The following is a 22,649-nucleotide window of genomic DNA, read 5'->3' on the forward strand; positions in this document are numbered from 1 at the left end:
AAGATAAAGTCACAGGGGGCCAGATCTGGGGAATACGGTGGCTGCGGCATCATTAGTGTGTTGTTTTTGGCCAAAAAGTCGCGCACAAGCAACAATGTGTGAGCAGGGCCGTTATCGTGGTGCAAAAGCCAATTTTTGTTCTTCCACAAATCCGTGCGTTTCTGGCGGATTGCTTCGCGCCAATCGATATGTTTAGGTTTTCACCAACTTCTCTAACGGTGATTCGACGATTGGCCAATACCATTTTCTCCGCTTCATTAATTTTTTCGTCTGTTGAAGTGCACGGGCGTCCGGCACGCTCTTCGTCGTTCACATCTTCTCGGCCTTCTGAGAACATTTTGTACCACCGATAAACGTTGCTTCGGTCCAAGGTAGCTTCTCTGTATGCCACAGTCAACATTCGGAATGCATCCGCGCACTTAATTTCGTTTTTCACACAAAATTTGATACAGGTTCTTTGATCCATTTTTTTGAATAGGTAAAAATCGAAGACGATCCAAAACACATTCAAGCAAAGCAGCTGTCAACAATTAAATGAACATTCAAAATGGCCGAGCTTGTCGGCATAAGTGAGAGACATGAGTACCAACATAACGCCACAAAAAATTCGAAATTCGAATATACGTAACCTGCGAAAATTCAAAATTCGCGATACTTTTTGAACACACCTCGGAAATGCACCTCTCCCATACGATGCCAAATGTCCGCTGTTACTACATAAAAATTCGCACTTCGTTGCGACTTATTTATAGTTCCTGCACTTTCGAAACACCACGCTGATTCAAAAGCGTTGGTTGCGCTTCTTCGAGAACGCATATACATACATAACTGATTAATGCAAGAGGAGCTTGCAGTAGAACTGAAAGAAACTGTACAAGCTGCGCGAATTGAAGGAGGCATTTCTAGCGCAGTCAACGGTAGAGAAGGAATTCGACGCAGAACAAGGATTCAGCTTCACCTTTATACCACCCAGGGCGTCGCACCTTGACGGATTATGGGAGGCCGCGGTGAAATCCGCCAAACATCTGGTCTTTCGCGCACTCGGCAACGTTTTTCTCACAGCTGAAGAACTGTCAACATTACTAGACGAAGTGGAAGCCATTCTCAATTCACGTCCACTATCGCCGTTTAACCAGGATCCCAACGACAGGGAAGCACTAACTCCAGCACACCTGCTAATCGGTTGCCCTCTGCAAGCACTGCCACCAGCACAAGTGCCAGTGGACTTAATTCGTTACTGCGAGAGATGGCAACTTGTTTGCTGCTGACTTTACTCCATATAGATATAGATTGGTCATGTTATTTGGGTACTTTAATGAAATCCAGAGGCATTTTGCTAATATTTGGCATGTTAATAGGATTTGCTATTGACAAAAATTACCAAAATCTGATCTATACTATCCCCAAATCCCATATTTATACGCTCAACAGTGTATATTAAGTTTGTCACGAAGTTTGTAACACCCAGAAGGAAGCGTCGGAGACTATAAAGTATATATATATAACTGATCAGTATGTTGAGCTGAGTCTATTTAGCCATGTCCGTCTGCCTGTCTGTCCGTCGGTATATACTATACGAACTAGTCCCTCAGTTGTTAAGATATCGTTTTGAAATTTTGCAAACGTCATTTTATCTTCAAAAAGCTGCTCATTTGTCGGAACTGCCGATATCGGACCACTATAACATATAGCTGCCATATAAACTGAACGATCGGTATCAAGGGCTTGTACAGAAAACTTTTGCATTTGACGTGGTATCTTCACGAAATTTGACATGAATTACTGCTTAAGGTAATAATATTATCTCCGAAAAAATTGTTCAGATCGGATTACTATAGCATATAGCTTCCATATAAACTGAACACAAAGTTACTAAAAGAATTGCATCTGTGAATGGTATATTAGCTTCGGTGCGGCCGAATTCTTGTTGAATATAAAATTTGCCAGGACTTGAAGGAATTTCTCGGACTATGATTCTTGCAAGATTCAAGGGTATGAAACGTTTGTCTCCATCCGAACTTGTTTTTAATTTAATTTGTTTATTCTTAAATAATACTAAATTAAAGAAACAATAGAAAATATTACGGCAAAAATATCATTTGTTTTTTTGTCAATTGTCAAAAGGCGCTTGAATGAATGAATTTGTGCCTCCAGACTAGAATGCTCTATTAAATAAACTATTTTTGGTAATTTAACAGCTAAATTAAGTTATGAATTTACAGATTTTCATAAAATTACTACCAAAAAACTTTTAAATCATTTCACAGCCACTTACTTAGTTGAGCGAGAACGCAGAAAAAGACGCTAATTGTGTTATTTTCCACTTATTTTTTATGCTTTCAGAAATTGAATAACGACCGCACACTCACACACACATGTGTAGCTCATGCAAAATGACAATATTCCCACATAAATAACAACACATAAATGTGGCAACTTTGCAAGCCGTGAATAACGGTGAGTCACGCCTTTCATTTACTTATTAGCGTTTTTTACACGCTTGTATTTATGTATTTTTCCCGTATTTACGCGCGTCAAATATAAGTTAGCGCATCCATCAGCGCGATGCAGTTTACTGTTGTTGTACAGTTATGCAGTTCTTATGCCTCTCGGCATTTTTGTTGTTGTTATTAAACTTGTAACTTGTTTGATTTTTCGGCTGTGGGTGTAAGTCAGTGTTTACCTTACACTCCATCTCGGTTGATGCGTCGTTGTCACTCGTCCGCTCATCACCTGAAGAGGAGGAATGTAGATTCCCAAACAGGCAAGCAGGTGCCGTTAGTGTGCTGTGCTATTTAGTTACTTTTCAACCAATAGGTTTTTTACCTTTAGGTGCAGCATGCGTTCATATCCGTCACATGGGTGGCCATGTATAGGCGTAGCCAGGTGACACAGTGTGGCAAGGACATGTGGTTGCCTTTATATGTGTACCATACATAAATATATGAAAATGATTGTAGTTAAGTCGCAAAAGCGATTTTGCTGGGAACTTTCAAATATTTTAAAATTAGTTGGGATTTCTTGGCGTCATATACCGAACAATAATTTCTCAAAAGGATGCTCTATTCGGCATTTTGACTGTATGCTTTTTAGATAATGTCAATGCTACTTTTGCAAGAAATCTCTACGTACCCGAATAATTCTAACCAGACTTACTTTTTTAGCGCACCACCCCAAATCTAATTTCCATAATTTGACAAAAAAGTCAGCGATCATTAAGAAGGTCCTGCGAAACCAGGTAATCTATGGGAATTTTCAACTAACTAAATCTAGGTCTTTACAACGATTTAGAACCCAGTGCCACCAATTAATCTTCGAGCCAAAATAATACCCTGTATTTCCTTCTCAAAATCTGGAAACCTCATCATATCTCTTAAGGATTTTTCCCGCGGATCCATAGATCCACCTATTTTATAATATCCTGATATCTGCCACAAAGTTTGTAACACTCAGTCAGCACAGACCCTCTCAAAGATCAGCATGATGAGCTGAATCGATTTACTCATGCTTGTATATAAGCGAACTAGCTCCTCAGTTTTTGAGATATTGACTTGAAATTTCGCACACATCTTTTTATCCCCAAAAAGCTGTTCATTTGTCGAAACTGTCGATATCGCAACACTACTGTATATAGCTGTCATAAAAACTGAACGAACGCTTGTACGGATACCTTTTTCATTTCACAAGATCATTAAGAGATTTAGCATGTATTTTTGTCTAAAGTATTGGTACAACTGTCGAAAAAAGTGCTCAGATTCGATCATTATAGCATAATGTTGCCTTAAAAAGGCAATGGTCGGAATAAAGTGCTTGTGTGGAAAACTTTTTCGTTTGAGAAGATATTTTGACGAAATTTTGCAGCAGTCATAACATAACGGGTTTTCGGGTAGACCGAAAAAGACAGCAAACGCCGCCATATTTTGAGACTTCTCTTCTGTAAGATTTGCAATTTCATCATGGAAAGAGATACGATCCAACAAAGAGTCGCCACAACTTTAAGAGCGCTACGTTCAATTTATGGTAGTTATATTCGTTCTGTTAAATCAACAATTGATTGTTTATTGGATAAGGCACAGTATAAAATGTTCCCGTGCTAGTGAGACAAAGATGTGCTCGTAGTCTCAAGAATATTGTTGCCGCTAGCGCATCTATTGAGGAAGACCCAAGTCAGTCTCTTACACGTCGTTGGGCATCTCTGTGACGTCGTTGTGGCGAATTTTGCGAAAAGATCTTGGCCTACATCCTTAAAAGATCAAATTGACGTAAGAACTAAATCCGCTTAACCACCAGAATCATCGCATGTTTGTGAATTGGGCTGAGCAACAACTTGAAAATGATCCGGATTTTCATAGAAGAATCATCTTCAGCGATGAGGCTCATTTCTGACTAAATGGCTTTATCTATAAGTAAAATATGCGCTAATGGTCAGGCAGCAATCCACATGTACGCCATGAGTCACAATTGCATTCCGAAAAAATTACGGTTTGGTGGGGCTTATGGGCCGGCGGCGTCAACGGGCTGTACTTCTTCCGTAATAATAAAGACCGGCACGTTGCTGTGTTTGGATATCGCTACCACTCAATGATAAATGCATATTTTTGGCCCAAATTGGATGATATGCATTAGGACAATATGTGGTTCTAATAGGAGGGCGCCGCAAGACACACAGCGAATGTCACAATCGATTTATTGAAAACCAAATTTGCCAGTATTGGCCGATTTGGGCTTGAAAAATTGGGTTCAGCATCTGGACTTCTGCAAGCGTGCCCTTGGTGGTCAGGCAATGGCATCGAATGTACCTTCACAGGAATAAAAAATTGTATTGATATCCCAAACCGTTTTTTTTTTGGAGCTCTCTTATCGAAAAACCTGTTAGTTGCCATACCAATCGATCGGCCAAAGTTCTAATAAATAATCTTTTATATATATTGATTTAGATTTTTTTTCTACCAATTTCGCATAAGTATTACGAATTACGATGACAAAACTATAACTTTCGTCAAAGTTTTGTTGAGCTTATGTCATCCCTGCAATAACTGTGACGGGGGTTCGGAATGAGTGCGGGATTAGCTGCAAGCGAGCTTGTGGCTATTTGCATTGTAAAACTTTTAAGTTAATCAAGCGATTCATTTTTTTTTTCCTATGAAGAGACTAATTCTTTCCTATAAACAGGAAAATTGAAAAAAAGACTAATAAAGAAAAATCTTAAAAAATGCCAAATTCTTGTATGTACTGGCATTAAATAGATGATATTAGCAAAAATATTTGACTAATTTATGTCTAATTATACTCTTCAGTTGTTTGTGTGTGTTTAATTAATATTTCTAATTTTCTCTGTTTATGAACTGTATTAATTATTATGGTGACTTGAAGCCTTCTTGCAGTTTAGATATTCTTTACCTTCGGAATCCGGTACTTTAGGAATATGAGCTTTTGTATCTTAACTGCTTTCCGGCATTTAGACCATAGCCGTAAGTAGACTAAATACCTTAAAAATATTGAATTTTGGTTTGATGAGTTTTTAACTAGTTCGTAACTAGTTCAACACAAGTATGCGTTACCTAAAAATTCCAGAAATTTGTCCACTAGTTATTCTACTTCCCCACACCGTGATGGAATTTAATTTGGTATGATTTTGTATGTTGCGGCTGGTGCGTGTCCACTTAGCCACAGCATACCGCAGCTAGGCTGGACAACGTGACGTATGAGCAATTTTCAAACCGTGTATGTAAATGTATGAAGAGAGGTATTGTGACTTAAATTTTTGCACTAAAATACTTCAACTTGATGTGGCATTTACCAAAGAATGTCTTGGCAAAGGCAATAAGGGAAATAAAGCTGGAGTGATGCCTCCCACTCACTTCTTTATACGTGCATGTGCCTTGAATGGCTTTGCGTACCTCCAGGCGTGCACACAAGCTATCAATGCACTCAAGCCGCACACGCAGCTGACATTCAGCAACTAATCTTAGGCACTCAATTTGTTTCGTTTTTTCCCCATCTTTTCGTAACTTAACATTCGAGAGCAGTTTAGTGGCTGTGTGGCAATATCCACATTTTGTTTACACCCAAAAACGCCGCCGGCTATTTACTTGTGTCCTTTCAAGCGCTGCACTTATGCTTTCTCACTAACTCGCAAGCAGCTTTAGTCATGTTATTGCAGGTCAGACTGTCCAAAATAAATACGCGCGTACTTGACTTAAAGTCATACGCTCTACTCTCTCGCTTATGTTGGCTTTGTTGTTGTCACTGTTGCTGCTACTTCATGAAATCATGAAAAATGGGTCAATGCAAATTATTTTATATTTCGCTAATTTGAATGGAACACTTGCTGCAGCTTATTCACCCCTGCATCCTCCAGCGGCGACGTCTCGCTTTCACGCTTTGCTGCTTTGATGCCTCAGTTGAATGCAGTCGCCTCCCAATTCACTATTTTTGTTTGCCCCGTTAGAGCTACTTTCACCCAAATTGGGGGTGCCGCGTCACTTGTTGGTCGTCGTCTTCAATTTATATCTTTCAGTTGAAATTCACAAATTTGCGCAAAAGGCGCTTTCTCATATTTTTCATAATTAGCCATCTGCATTTGACTTCGCTTAGTTAACTAAAGTGAGGCTTATGCATAACGCCCTACAACAACAAAATACCATAAAGTGCATCTGATATCAATATGAATAGCTTATATTATAGTTAAAATTTTGATTATATTAGAGAAAACAGTTTTTTCTTATAAAGTTTATTACTAAGACAACAAAATATTATAAAGAGCAAAACTTCCAGTTTAGTAGAAATTTTCTGCTCTACAAAAATGGCCACCCAATTTTTTATTTGTTTCTAATTATTATATTATTATTATTTTTTGTTGATTTTTGATGGTGAATATCTCGCAAACTCTTAACTTAGTCGAAAAATTACATGGATAATTTTTGTAGAGCAGAAATATTTTTAGAAGACTGCGCTTTTAAAATTAATTTTTTTTCATTGATTAAAAAATATGTTTAAAAAAAAGTAAAATTTTTATATTTTTTCTAGTAGTTGGAAGTTTGATTAAATTTTTTTTAAATTGTGTGATATGAAGAAAAACTAAAAAAAAAATAGAAAACGGGAAAGACCTCCTCCTATTATTTAAAAAGTTATATTTGGAGATGTCTATGAACAAATTTTTCAGTGTACGAAGTGAAAAAACTTTCCCTTTTTTTGATCCACTCTAGTTTCTATATATTTATATATTAGGGCGTTTTTCTTCTTTGAACTATCAATTTGTTTTAATCCCGTCACGAAATTTCCTTGGAAATACCCTAAACAAATTTCCCTGAAAATTTTAGCCCTTAATATTAACATTAAGAACTGGACCAAGGCCTGTAAAAATTTTCCATTGAAACTACACTACAATCGTGAGTTTTTATCTTTAAATTCCTACAGATCAGAGGTATTTTATGGCATAGCTTTGACTTTGGACGCATTTTTCTCAAAAATGTTCACTCTACAAAAGTGCCCAGTGCAACAAAGTAGTAAGTCACACCGGCGAGGTAGTACGGGGCTCTAAGCCCCGTAGATAGAATCTTATAGATTGTATGTATTGGGTCAGTGGCATTCTTCTTACAGCGCGAAAATCGGTGAAATCGGACTACAACCACGCCTACTTCCAATATTGCACAATATTTAATTCCATTTGACATTCACTTTCCAGTACAAAAATCGAGAACCAATTAATATGACGGAATAAAACTTTGCACGAGTAATACCTTCAGAGTAAGCCACCTTATGAAAAAAATTGTCCAAATCCAACAAAACCGGATTAAGCCCCTAGGTACCGAATATATAGACTTCAGACTTTCGACCGAAAATATCGGTCACGGTAAATGTATGAGATATACAATTGAAATTCAGAGCGAAAATCCATATGTCGACTAGTGCGTTAGAATTTGCTCTCTTTATCGATTATCCAGTGAGCATTTCATAACATTTCATTGATTGGAAGTGAAGTTATTGCGTTTTAAGTGTCAGTATGTTTGTGTTATCGGTGCGAAAATGAGTTTCGAACAAAGAGCTAAAATTAAATTCTGTTTTAAAATTGGTAAAACTTTTACCGAAACGCTTATGGCGATGATTGCCTATCCCGTAGCAGAGTGGTTTCAACGTTTTCGAAGTGGTCGTGAGGACTTAAATGACGATCAACATGTGGGCCAATCAAAATCCGTGATCACCGGAAATTCCACCGAAACTGTGCGTGAATTTATCAAAAATTAGTCGAAATCACCATTGAAATTAATTCATGGAAATGGAATTGAACATCTCCAAAACATTGATGTATCGTATTTTGACCGAACATTTGGGTTTACGAAAAGTGTGTAAACGGTTTGTTCCGCACAAATTGACTGACGACCAAAAATTGCTCAGAATCCAACATTCGAAGGACGCTTGTGATCGATTATTTGACTAAAAATCGCACTTTAACTATTAACCACTCCCGTATTCACTCGATATGGCACCGTGCGACTTCTTCCTTTTCAGAAAAATTCCGAAAAAACCATTCGTTTTTTTTTTTTTTTTTTTTTTGTATGTCATATTCCTGATATGTCAATAATATGGATCCTTTATAAATGTCATTATTCCGTAACAGCGGAACTCTATGATGACTACTAAAACGGAAGTAACATTAAAAATCAGATTTCTGCGAAACGATCTCGTCCTACCAGTACCTGATATACGGCTAGATAATATTTGGCATTTACCTAAGTTAATAAATGATGGAAAACCAAAATGTGATCATCCTAATCGTTCATCAGGTACACAAATTTATTGCATAAAAAGTGGTAAATTTGTTAATCGTCACATCAAAATTGTTTTCTGGATACATATAAACTAGTGTATCTTTTATCAGTTTAACAATAATCTTAATGAAATTTCAATAAAATATGGATTTTAGTAAAATATGTATTTAAAATGTATTTCTCTAATGAGTACCTAGTGGTCCATCAAAGGACCAACAATTATAATACGTATAAAAATTTTGAAGGAATTAGGCTTTTAAGGGTTAATATAAAGATTTTAGAATTTTTGAGTGATTTGATACCGCATACTATCGACCAATATATGAGTAATCTCAAGGAAATTATGGAGGGAGCCTGCCTCCCTCGATTTTTTGAAGATTTTTTTTGGGAGGGAAGGAAATAATTGATTACAGCGAAATTTGTAGAGTTTATAATTATACATATATTCAAACATCAGCTGAAAATTTTTGGATACGAAATCTTTGATATCCTGCCTTTGAGAAGCAATTACCTTATGCATCTGGCATGTGGATTTGTCGGACGACGGGACAAAAAATTCAAAGAGACTTATATTTGTTAATGACTTATCTTCTAGTTTAACTAAAAAACTTCCAACAAACAACAACAACAAAAAGTGTAAAATTCAAAATTTTTTTAAAAATTAAAAAAAGTTGTTTTTGACCAAAAAAATTTTACTTTATGTTGTTCAAAAATAAGTTCAAACTTGACTTTTCATAGTTTTTTTGTAGTTTAAATAAAGATAATTTAATGCCAAAAATAATCAACTTTGCCCCAATTCTATACGACGGTTAGCTATTTTTCTATCCTGCCCGCCAATTAAGAAAAATCGTAAAAATGAAAACCGAGAAATCGCGCGTCAAAGTTTTCGCTTTTTGCCCAAGCGCTCATATATCAACTAGACGCTCGGTCACTATTCTTCTTCTAGCTTCGACAATATTTCGAAATCCCATATATAACTTTTTGGACATATTCTTAGATAATTTTTAAAGAGATTTGAGCAAAACAAAAAAAAATCGATTTTTTTAAGTTTCTAAAGTATGCTCCCCCTTTATGTATCTGTGTGCCTAAAATATATAAAATTCGGAGAAAACTCGACCTATACCCCATATAACTAATATAGGAATTTTTGAACATCCGGCTACCTTTACACATGTGTTTGGGGTTGGTATGTGAGGTACCTTAATGAAACCCTAGGGACATTATATTTGTGTGTGGTATTGGCAAAAATAGTTAAAAGCGGCTCGCTGCTCCCCACTCCCATATACTTCATATATGTATGTATAATGATTTTCGGTTTTCTAACAAATCTTATGAACATGTATATCAGTATATGAGCTATATATACACAAGTATATATATGCTTGGATTCCTATTCTATGGTTAATATTAAAATTTACACTCTTTAATAATTCTTTACCTAAACATTTCACTGCTTAGCAAATTCTAGAAAGCAGCTAAATGAATGGGGTGACAAAAATCCATTTAATTAAGGGTATAGTGTTTTGCTTACGTCAAAAGTGTCAATACCAAACAAAAACAACAAAATAGTAAAGCTCAAAATGTCATAGTTATGAACGTAGGGTTGCACTCCTGCCAGTAAGCCAGCCAGCAAGCGTTTAATTTCATTGCTTGTCACTGTGCTTTTGCTCCAAATCTAATTCTAATTGTGTAGTACACATACACATGTACGCGTAGGTAAGCGCTGCTAGATCTCATAACACAGAGCCGCACAAACAATGCTGAGACAGCTGCCGCACTACAAATCGATAATTAATATTCAATAATTTGAAATCTCGAATCTAAAATCTGCCGTTGCCAAAGAAAAGGCAGAGCGCACATTTCTAGTGCTAAGCACACATACACGCATATGCATGCATGCCAACATGTGTATTGGTGTGTATGAGTACACTTAAGCGTTCAAACAATGCCACCACACACTCGGTAATAGTGACGTACTCATTTGCATTAAGTTGACTGATTTACTAAAGCGAGCATGCGGGTTTATTTTATAGGCATGCACACACCAATACATATGTACATGTGCATGTAAATGTGTGTGTATGTGCGTCATATTTTTGTAATTATGTGCCTTAGATGTCAGCCTGCAGCGGCAACACATCCGCTTGCCGTTCGATTCGTCGCTGGTGCAAATCTCTTTGACATGTGTTGCTGCTGTTGGCTACAGCGTGCTCCTAGTGTTGTTGTGGTTGTTGCTGTTGCACTTGCAGCAAACACTGCAGTCTGTAATATTTTGCTGTCTTAGCACAATCGCCGCGCTGTTGTCAACCATTGCTTTGTTTAGGTTAAGTGTTGTAGCAGAACCTAATTTTTGTTTTTGGTTTGAATACGCTAGTACATTGTTGTTGTAATAGTGATTTTTTATTAATCAATAATGTAATAAAGCGAACAACCAACTAAAATGCAAACTGTGAACAATTGGAAGCAGATATAAGTAGGTGCTTTATAACTTTGATATTGCTCGGATTTTGTCATATTCAAAGAGTTTCCTAAAGAGTTCTATAGGAATCTCAATCTACTAGTTGGTAAATCCTGGGGCTATAAGCCAAGGATTGTTAGCTCTTTGTAAACCATGATTGTGCAACCGATAATCACGTATGGGGCGGTGGCTAGGGCATAAAAAGCTTCGCAAACTTCAGTAGGCTGCATCGACTTGCATGCGTCTGCATGTCGGGTGCAATGAGCACTTGTCCGACGGCAGTACTTGAAGTCAGTCTTGAGCTTCCAGCACTTCAACTAGTAATCGATCAAGAAGCCAAACACACATTGTTCCAAATGTCAGCATAATTGTATGGCAGAGGTAAGGTAATCTCCTCCCAACGCATGAAGGACCTCAATGGCGAAATACCACCGGCTCTTTTCCAAAGGGACAGCATTACCAAAAGTGTAAACTTTACTATGAAGTTCAACGTTACACTTGGCAGTAAGGCTGCCAAGGCTGAATGGAATGTTTCCACTCTCAAACTACTGCTTAGGGTTAGTAAAATCAAGTGGTACATCAATGGCTCGAAAACGTCGGAGGGAATTGGTGGTCCATACATTTGTGAAGTTTTCTGGCAAAAGTCTTTGCCATTAGTCGGTGCATAGAGGTAAACCCCCAACTCAACTATCGCAATGATCGTATAACCATACTTATCGATAGTCAAGCGGAACTTAAAGCCTATGAGAATAAATCGCTACAAGTGCGGGATTGTAGAGCACGGCTGAATAGTCTAGCGTAACGTTACCAAAAGAACCTCATCTGGATGCGCGGTCAAAACGGTATAGCCGGGAATGAACTGGCTGATGAACTGCACTAACATGACAGAACCTGAATCCTTTATCGCGATGGGTCCTCATATCACAAAGGAGTTGCTCCGCAAAAAGCCTCAGCTGGTTTAAATATGTAATCAACCTTCATAGGGACAAATTCAGGCTACTTATCGCATTCTACACTGGTCACTGCAAACAGAAGAAGCACTTATATAACATGGGCGTAGCTTATTGCGCGCATTGCCGGTTCCGCGACTTGGAGTCCTTAATTGACTGTATAGCAGTCTACAGACGTAGGTTGAAGGTCCTAGGATCTATGTTTCCATATTGTGATCACGTCGCTTCGTTAGCACCCAGCTGTATATTGGACTTTATCAATATGCTGGAGCTAAGTGATGGCACAATAGACCTAAGGTCGCAGTACCATCCTCGTCTATTTAACTGTCTGTCGCTACTGAAAATATAAAGCTTCCTTTTCCATTGAGAGATCCAAATTTCGTGGGGTATGTCCATATTTTTTATTTGGCATATTTGGCACTGTTAACTGAGATACTTCAAGGACGTTCAGCCTTTACCGATTCATTAATCTCCTCATGATATTTTATTTTCTTTGACCGAGAATTCTTTCCAGCACTCAACTTAACTTATTCTTTAATTTGTAAATGTCTTTGACTTACTTATCTTTCTAAGTGATTCAAAACAGCTGATGGACAACCCTCTTAAAACATCTATAAATAGATCTTAACTTAGTTTGTACATATCATGACCCTTTTGTTACCTCTTCTCTTTTTCAGTTTTCTTCAGAAATCTATGCATTAGTGGGAGATATTACTGTTTCAACTCGCATCAGTTAATATTCAGCTCTAAAGCAAGGAATTTTTTATAAATATTTTTTTTTGTACCAAAAACTTATGAAAATCATAAAATGTTGCTTATTATTAGACTAATATTCCAATAAAAACATTTATATTAAACAATGAAATTATTTTTTTTTCTTTTTAATATTTATCATTTGGTTGAAAAATGCTTTCCTCGAAGTTATCATAGCTCGTACTTTACTTTAAAGTGATCTCATCATTGAATATCAGCTAATCGAGGCTGCTTAAAACAGATCTTCTTACCTCACATGCAGAAAGATCGCTTAACAAAAGCGATAGTTTTTTTCAATAGCCTCTTTTTTAGAGATCACGCGTAAGTCGTGTTAAGCTACCATATTATTTTTGTTCAGTTGGCTTTTCATCATGGAAGGACTTAAGTACACCTGAACAAGATTTACAAATTGTTCAACTTTATTACGAAAATTCACTTTCTGTAAAGAATGTGATTTGTGCGCTTCGCTCAATTTATGGTCAACATAACTGACGTACTGTACGTGCTATTCGTAACACCATAACCCATCTTGAGACTCAGTCTTCAATATTCGATAATATTAGGATATTGAAGGAAATATAGCAGCCGCCGTTGAGAGTGTACATGAAGACCGAAGAGAGTCGATTCGGCGCCGTTCACGACAACTTGGACTGACGTATGGAACGACTTGACTCATTTTACGTCGAGATTTTAAATTGATAGCGTACAAACTGCAGCTTTGGCAAGAACTAAAGCCGCTCCACCTTCCCAATCGATATCGCTCCGCTGTTAGGGCTCTTGAAAAGTTCCAAGAAGATCCGACGTTTTCGACCAAAATTTTGTTCATCGATGAGGCCCATTTCGGGCTCAGTAGGTGTATAAAGAAGCAGAATTGCCGCATTTGAGACAACGAACAACCTTGAGAGAATCTGGGGTTACCGTTTCATTCCAAAAAACAATGGTTTGATATGGTTTGTGGGCCGGTGGATCAATATTTCATTTGGTTTCAACAAAGCGGCACCCATACTTTGCATAAATCCATGGATTTATTGAGAGAACACTTCGGTGAGCAGATGGTTTCCCGTTTTTCCCGGTCGATTGGTGTGGTATCGTTAGACTTTTTCCTGCAAGATATATAAAGCCTAAAGTCTATGCGAACGATCTCGCTGCGTTTCAGGCCTTGGATTAAAACATCCGCGTGTCATTCGTTAGTTACCAGTGGAGATGCTCGAACGAGTCATGAGACGTAGCCGTGGCCAACATTTGAAAGAGATAAACTGCAAAAAATAAGTGCCAAGGAATATTCTTTCGAATGAAAATAAACATTCCCCATTAAATTGAAAGTTTCTGTGTTTTTCTTTAAGTGAAATGGACCAATCTTTATAACTCGTTTTCGGAAATTATATTTACTTTAGCGACTTATTGTGGGCGATTTACTTTCTGTTTTTGCACCCGATACCCATTACATCCTTTTACATACTGTGAAAGAATTCCAACACCCTCATATCTGACTATGATTTTAACTTGTCAATTTCAAACATCGGGCTTGTATCAAATTTGAACGTTTATTTAAGGAAAACATGTACAATAGTACTATTATTCAATGTACTGCCCAATTGAAGCTACATATAATGTTTTCCCATATTTCAGACAATTTGTGGATTCCATGCCCAAAGGACTGCGCAGCTTGTCGCTCAAGAATTAATTAAACCACTTTTTTATACCCTGTGCTGATATGAGCCGTATCAGAGTTATGGCGTTCTGGATTGAGCAAAACAAATGATATTCAGAAGGAAAGAGATCTGGGCTCTAAAATGGTTGAGACAAAACTTCCCTGTCTCTGTTCTTTCAATTGTTTTTAACTGGTCGTGCAACCTGAGATCGAGCGTTGTCATGATGGAAAATTACAGCCTCGCGTCTAGTCGCAAATTTCGGGCATTTTTTGTCGCTTACATGGCTTATTTTAATTTGGGAGCGATTTCCATTAATGGGCTCACCCGGTTTTAGAAGCTCTTAATATAGCACGCGCTTCTGTCCCCACCAAATACAGAACATTAAAACATTACCTTGGCGTCATAGATATACTGTTGATTTGGCTGGCAGACAGATTTTAAATGAAATAACTGCTTGATGGATTCACAATGACTCTGTGAGCTCTACTTGTGCTTGGCAACAATTTTTATCGAGAGATGCTTATACTAGTTCCACATTTTCACAAGAAGACCGTTGTAGACCCAGTACATATATAGTAGATTCACTAAAGATTTCATAAGGTCATAACCACAAAGAAAAGATGTCAGAATATTTTCTTCGAAAATTGGTTTCAAGAACTGTGGAATGCGATATAATCATATTAAGAATTTCAATATGTTTCCTGATTTAATTTATGAATTTAATTTTAACTATCAAACAGCTGAACCCGCCTTCCCTCTTCATTGATATTACAACATCAGAAGCCATAACTTAAGAGTTGAAAGTACAAAGTTACTTTGTTTAAATTGAATTTGTGAGGAAATCTTGTTGCTGTACAATAATTGCGACTGATTGGTGAACTGCCGATTATCGCAAGCGAAGACACATGCTGCGGGCAAGCCATCAAGCGTGCTTAAAGTATGACTACCAGCATAATTTCACAAATTCATAATAACTGTAAAGTAACAATTAAACAGTTCAATCAGTTGTGAACTGCCGCACATTGGCCAACAACGTTTAACCAGATTATGTCAAAGCCAATAAGGATGACTGTCCTTTGACCGATTGATTAGAACTTTTTGCTTTGCTGATAAGTGAAAAGTTTTAAGAAGAAATGTGCAGTAGCATGTAGATATACTCGTATCTATGTTTAGTATGGATTCCTCTGTTATCAAAATATATACATATTATTGAGAGTGTGTCGCTCATATTCAATATATTTGTTATTTGGCAACAATATATTTAAGGCAAACGCTGATTGTTGAGGTTTATAATTTGAGCGGCATAAATTGCGTGTCCATCTTCACTAGCATATCATCAAACTTTCTAGGTTTCTTGACTCCAAAAATTTAAAATCTTAGAATACTAAAATAAATGTTCTAGAATTATTAAAACAACTACATAAATATTTGAACTATTATTGATAGCGGTATATTTTTTGACGCTTGAATGAGAACTGTTTATGGACAGTATTAGTATGGGTCAATGATTCTCGAGATGTGCCTTGAAATTTAATTAAAATCAGCAAATTGTGCGATTTGTCTTATTTAGACGATATTCACAACTCCTTAGAACTGTTATTGGCCATCTTTATATATAATCTTCACAATTTTAAATCAAATGCAAATCGATTCGGGAAAATTGGAAATTCTAATAATCTATCATGTTATTTGTAATGTAGGCTTTGAGAACTCTACTTCCTCGAAAATCATATTATTAGTATAAGAGAGTATCAAAGCCTCCTAGGCTTTTGATCCTATACGGTTGATGTTTTGTGCCCGAAAGGTGTTTCTGGCATATTTTATTCTCCGCGTTTGCTTTGGAAACTAAATAGATTGTGACTTAATAAAAAATAAAAACAGAAGTCTCAAGGGGTTACCTGGGCTTGAGGGTTTAAAAAAAATGGATCGATTTTTTATTATCTTATTAAATTCCAGTTTCGGAGATACAGCTTTGAGAACTTGTGCGCTCGAGGCTAGCTAGGGTAAGTGCGCTGTCTTTAAACGCGTTTTTTTCGAAACTGTGTTTTTGAAGTCGGTTGGCAAGATTTCTTGAGAACTACTCAACCGATCTTCATGAAATTTTACACAGGTCTTTGAGCTACAATTCTTATGGACGTGAATGATGAATTCGCTAAAATTGTATTTGTTTTTGTAAAAATGTCTGCCAAAAATTCAATTTTCAGTTCTTTTCCTTCGTCCAAGTTCTGAGTTAAGGTTTTAACAAAAACACAATTTTTTTTTCATTTTGATGATCTTTTATGGAGTTATCCGGCCTACGCGGGCTCATCTTTTTTCCGAGGAGTCACCGAAATGGCGTCCTAATGGCCGAGTTTAATTTTTTTTTTTAAATTTCAGATTTCATTGTTAATATTGTACGTTTGTAACAATCAAAAATTCTAACAAAAAATTTAATTTTTTATATGAGAAAAAAAATTTTGTAAAAGGCTGTTTCTTACCCGAAGAAACTCTTTAAATTAAAGTGAAAGTAAATATTGGAAGTAAAAATTTATTTTTCAACCGTCATGTCGTTAATATAACATATTGGCGACATATAGTATATCCATTTTCTACGTAAATAATATGCAATTTTTTTAATGAGGTTACTATTTATAAGTAATCTTCAAATTATTTTCACGGATCTCCGTTTTGTTTTGCTGCTATGAGCTGTTGTTTAATAATATATGTATGAGCAATAAGTTTTCTCAAAGTATTAAAAAAAAAATTATATGTAGATATTTTGAACGCTATATATATTTTAAACGTTGGTTTCCAAGTGGTCAATCGTAGCAGCACATACTATTGGGTCGGCATATATCCACTAAATGTAATTTAATGGCATGAACTCATACAATCTATGAACTTTCTAGGGCAATAAGCAGGCGGATTTATGGGAAAGATTCGGTCACCTAAAATTCGCCTGAAGACAGTGAAGATGTAATCATTCGGCCTACCGACTACGTCAGGATTTTCGTAGTGAGCTTGAAGGAGTATTTTCGCCTCCTGGACCGATTTTATAGCGATTTTGGGTAATTAAAAAAGTTGTTGGTATTTATACTATCTACTTTTATATCCTGAACAGGGTGTATTTCTATAATTTTGCCAGTATGTTTGTAACAGACAGAAGGCATCATCGCAGACCCTATAAAAATTTAGCTATGAATTGATCAGCGTCCCAAGCTGAGTCGATTTAACCCTGTCCGTCCGTCTGCTTGTCTGTCTGTATATACGCGGATTTGCCTCTCAGTTTTTTATTTATAGATCAGAAATTTGGACCTCGTTCTTTTCTTCACAAAAAGCTGCTCATTTGTCCGAACCGCTGATTTTGGAACACTATAGTCTATAGCTGCCACACAAACTGAACAATCGGAATCTAGTGCTTGTTTGGAAAACATTTTCGCTTGACAATATCTTCACAGAATTTGGAAATTTCCTAATCTAAGGCAATAATCTCCGAAAAATTGTTCAGATCGGCTAACTATAGCATATAGTTGCCATACAAACTGAACAATCGGAGTCGACAGATTTTTAAAAATTGTTTGTATTTGTGAAGGGTAGTAGTTCCGGTGCAACTGAAGTTGACGTTTTTTCTTGTTTTATCAATTATATAGATTCATATTTCAAAAAAACACAAATTGAATAATACATTTTCATTAATTTTGTGGAGAAAAGAACGCGTGCAAAATTTCAGAGCGATACTATATCTAAAACTGAGAGACTAGTTTGCGTATGACAGGGAGACGGACGAACTGAAAAAAATGTTGAATTTTACCCAAACTTTTGGTCGTTTTTGCTTGCCAAATTTGGATTTTGATCTGGTAGCAGCTAGCAGGTCAATGTATGGAAAAAACCATATCGTCACCTAAAATGCAAAACAACGTATCTTCAAAAAAATGGAAATTGAATTTTTTATTGTTCACGATTCACTACATGATGTTACATATATTTTGCATAAAATTTTCAGCTTCCGCTGCCAGACATAACCGATATGTAACCATTTTATAACCAAAACTCAAATTTTGTTTCATGTTATGATAACCAATATATAACCATTTTATAACCAAAACTCAAATTTTGTTTCAAAATGAGTGGTTTCTGTTTTATCGTCTTACCTTCGCCAATAAACTTATGAAAAGTGATGTTAGGTTATTTTGCATTTGAGGTGACGATATATAGTATAAATCATGCGAAGAAAAATAATTGATCGGATTATTTGTCTCCAAGTAATCACTCATGCACTTTGAAAAAAATAACTCAAAAACTATGTGAGATATCGATTTCAAATGTTAATATATTATTATTATTATCGAAATATGGAAAAAAATTATTTTTTTAGCGATTTTCGGCAATTAAAAATTAATTTAAATTAATAAATAATTTTTTTTTTTTAAATTAAAGTTCAAATTAATTTTAATTAATAAATACGTCTTTTTTCAATAATAATTTTTTAAGTTTTACTCTTAAGAAATAATTTTTAAAAATATTTTTAAGGTGACATTTTTGACTTTTTGAGCTATTGAACCCTGAAAAAAGAATTTCGATTTTTTTTTTCATTTCTAGACAAAAATAGACCCTTTAACAAATTAAGTTTTATGGATCGATCGAATTTTTTGAAGGCGGTGATGCCTGAAAGGTCTCTTCAGAACAGCACTAACTCAAAATACGGCAATTCGGGTTTTTTACCGTTAAGCCAATAATGTGCCGCATAGTTGAAGAATATTAGTAAGTTTCTCGTACAGAACACGAATTTAAATTATCTTCAAATTTTCTTTGTGAAAGCTGCTGAACATAAATTCACATTTAAAACAAGGCCATGACAGCTGGTTTGAAAGCTAAGCCTCCAAAAATAAAAGGTCTAGTATTTTTGCTGCTTTATTTCACTGATTTTCATAGTATAGTCTTTAGGCTATTACAAAACTGTGTAGTTGTAAATTTCCACTTAACTTTTGGTCAGAAAATAAAATTCCGGAATTTCCTCACCACTAAATTCGGGTTCAAATCTAAATTCTCACCGCTACAGCAGCTCAAGCACCTTTTTATAGCGGAACACTTGCTTTTATCGGCGGCAATATTTAATTCTTTAAATTGCACATTAAGCGTCTAATGACACTCTCAGGAAGCCACCATTAAACGCTATAAATTGCAGTAGTAAATTCGAGCGTGTATTAATGCTTCTAACACTCAAAGCCAAAGGCAAACAAAAAAATTCAATCAACTGAGTTACAAGTCCAATTTATTGCATGGCAACTCATTTCCATACGAATAAATACTCATTATTATTATTAACATTACGAGCGAGAACTCACCACCAAATCAAAAGCAAGGGCCGTCTTAATATGAACATTTTTTCACACACTTTCTGCAAGCCTCTTAAGTCGAATCACTTAAATTGGATTTCCACTATTGACTGGCTTTGATTTGAGTATTTGATGCCGATGATTTTGAAAATTCGAAGCAGCAGCAGCAAAAAACAAGTGGAAGCAATAAGCGTATCGGCGCACAAAATCCGCTGCTGCAAACCAACACACACAGGCCAAACACCACGAGCCTCGCACAGTGCACTGACCGTCAAATCTAAGCGCACTTAATGCCTTAAAAGCCCAGCAACGCGCTTGCGACTATTTGGCCGCTTGCCGGAAATTTCGCGCGCCAAACCGAGAAGTGCCGTAATGCCGATGCGCCAAAGCGAATTTGTATTTCGTGCGACTGCGACGTCTGCAAGCGACTTATTTCCACGTAAATGGCCGCAATGCAACTGACTGAGCGACCGCCTGCTTGGCTATGCTGTGGCCACAATGGCAGTGGGTGCTAGGCGCATAAAAATTGACGGCTGACAACAACAAGTACATGTATAGTGTTGGCATAGAAAAGAAATTGCGCGCAATGCCGAAGCGAGCTGCTTCGCCATTGACGAAGTGCCGGCGCCGTGCAACGACTGAGCTGCAGAGCGTTGTGTTGCGAACGGAAGCGTTGTCGGTGTGTTGAGTTTGGACGCCATGCTGACTTGCTTGCGTTGCGAACGCATTTTGGCGCCTAAAAGCAGGCAACACTTCGGAGTTCCTACGGTTTCCGACGGCTCTCTTGTCTTTGCATTGCTGCTGCCTTCAAGTTAAGCTTACTTGTGTTTGTTCTACAGTTTTTTTTCTATTTGCTGCTACTTCTACGCTTGTTCTTCTTCTTCTTCTCGAAGTCGTTGTTTGTTTTATTCGCGTAGTCGGCGATTTCTGGGTGACATGCGCACTCGGCAGTCACGTGTAGTTGCCACTAACACTCATGCAAAATTTCTTATATTTGCTTTTAAATGTGCATGTGTGTGTGAGTGTGTTATGCATGTAAATGTGCGTTCACTTTTGTTTGGCTTGACATCTGGCACTCGGAGGCACGTTGCTGCATGTGTGTGTGTGTGTGCCACACTATTTGTGTATGTATTTGCGCTGCAATCGGATTGTAAATAGATGGCGGGCAAATTTCATTCATGATTGAATCGGCACAAACACACACATATTTACATATTGACTACTCCGCACACATATATACCTACATGTGTTCCCACACACATACACACACAAAGGCAAGTCGATTTCACGCAGTGAGGCTACTAAAGCGCCAAACAATAAGTTGATTGAATAATTTAATACACATACATACACGTATTTGCATACATACATACATACATACACTTGCAGACATACAAGCAGTGCAGCCTGAGTGCCTGCTGTAACGGTGTCAGCTGCTGTTCTTACCAACCAGTTAACAAGCACTTGCACATTGTTGCTACCTTTGTTGACATTGTTGTTGTTATTTGTGTACTAGTTTGTTTTGTTTGAGTTTCTTGTTCTTCCATTAGAGTGGTTATCTGCGCGTCTTCGTCGCCTTCTTCGTGTGTGCGCTTAGCTTTTGTTGCTTTTAAGTAGCATTTGCTTTCAGCTATTATTGGTTGCCATGTTTTGTTGCTGTTGTTGTTGATGTCGTATTCACTAAATATTGCGCTTAGTATTTGCATAGCAAATTACTCATTTGTTGTTTGTTGTGAGCACATATAGGTACTTGTTGGGACACACACACACACATATATATACACGTGCATTGGGTATGCGTTTGAACAAGTGACCCTCTGTCTGCAGCGCTGAGCGCCACCGCACTGACCACTTTCCCTATAAATATTTACATGCTGGTAATTAGCAAATTTGCGCAGCTACTGCATTAGCCCTCGCTTGTTAGCAATTTGGAAATGCTTGCAAATCGAATGTTTTGTTTGAGTATTGCAATCGGTGTGAAAATGTTCACTTTAAGGCGACTAAATTATACAGGATTTATTTGAATTTCAATAAAGATCTTATATAAATATTAAAATGTTTTCAAAAGTCATAGTAAAAGTAAAATTTATATATTCGTTTGATGTTAAAGAATTTTCCCAAATTTCCAAATTTGTTCCATAAATTGCTTTGACTTTGTTTTTAATGGGAGACCAGGGTAGATAATTTAAAAAAAAAATCATAGTAGAAAGAAATCCATTGGTAAGCGAAAGGGCAGGTTTGGTTAGGTTGATGGTCTAATCTAGAGAGTTCGAACCCGGACTACTATAAGTGGTCCTTTGTGAAGCCATAGAAAGAAGAAATCCTGTGTTAGATCGATCTTGGGTCAAAATGCTTTTGCGACCGCGAATGTACCGAAGGTTGCCCAGCGCTGGCCAAGCTCCCGCGAAGCCCAGCTATCTAGTAGTAGAAGAGAAGAGGATACCTTTCTTTCTAGTGTACCTTTTATTTACTAACTCATCAGCTTAACAATTTCCTACGATTTCATTGTGGCCTGGAACTCATATCAGTCTTACCACAAAGATCCTCGATGCTATTGATAGCGAGGTTATAGCCTTGACAGACGGCAGCGTTAATGCGGATTAACTGCACACTTAATCAGATCCAAATTTGTAGGTGACAGACGGCGGCTATGCGAGTTTGAAACTGTCGTAAACAGCTCATTGTCATTTTATAATATGTTCAATGACAATGAAGATAAACATTGCGTTTGTTAGCCAACCAATTTTTAC

General features: G+C 36.9%; 1 protein-coding gene across 2 annotated transcripts in view; it reads right to left on the minus strand.

Moving 5' to 3' along the window:
• The window catches only part of LOC120774277 (gamma-aminobutyric acid receptor subunit alpha-6), a 34,834-nt gene extending 14,491 nt beyond the window's left edge, over nt 1–20,343 (minus strand). The window contains exon 1 of one of the 2 annotated variants that reach the window (XM_040103767.1): nt 19,909–20,343. In XM_040103767.1, the coding sequence (XP_039959701.1) occupies nt 19,909–19,946 (38 nt within the window). In that variant the 5' untranslated portion in view covers nt 19,947–20,343. Of the gene's footprint in view, nt 1–5,561; nt 5,580–19,908 lie in introns of those variants that run through there. The other variant, XM_040103768.1, reaches the window with a different exon arrangement.
• Between the last annotated feature and the right edge of the window lie 2,306 nt (nt 20,344–22,649).

The sequence above is a fragment of the Bactrocera tryoni genome, chromosome 4 (assembly GCF_016617805.1).
Source record: "Bactrocera tryoni isolate S06 chromosome 4, CSIRO_BtryS06_freeze2, whole genome shotgun sequence".
In the NCBI taxonomy this organism is placed as follows: Eukaryota; Metazoa; Arthropoda; class Insecta; order Diptera; family Tephritidae; genus Bactrocera; species Bactrocera tryoni.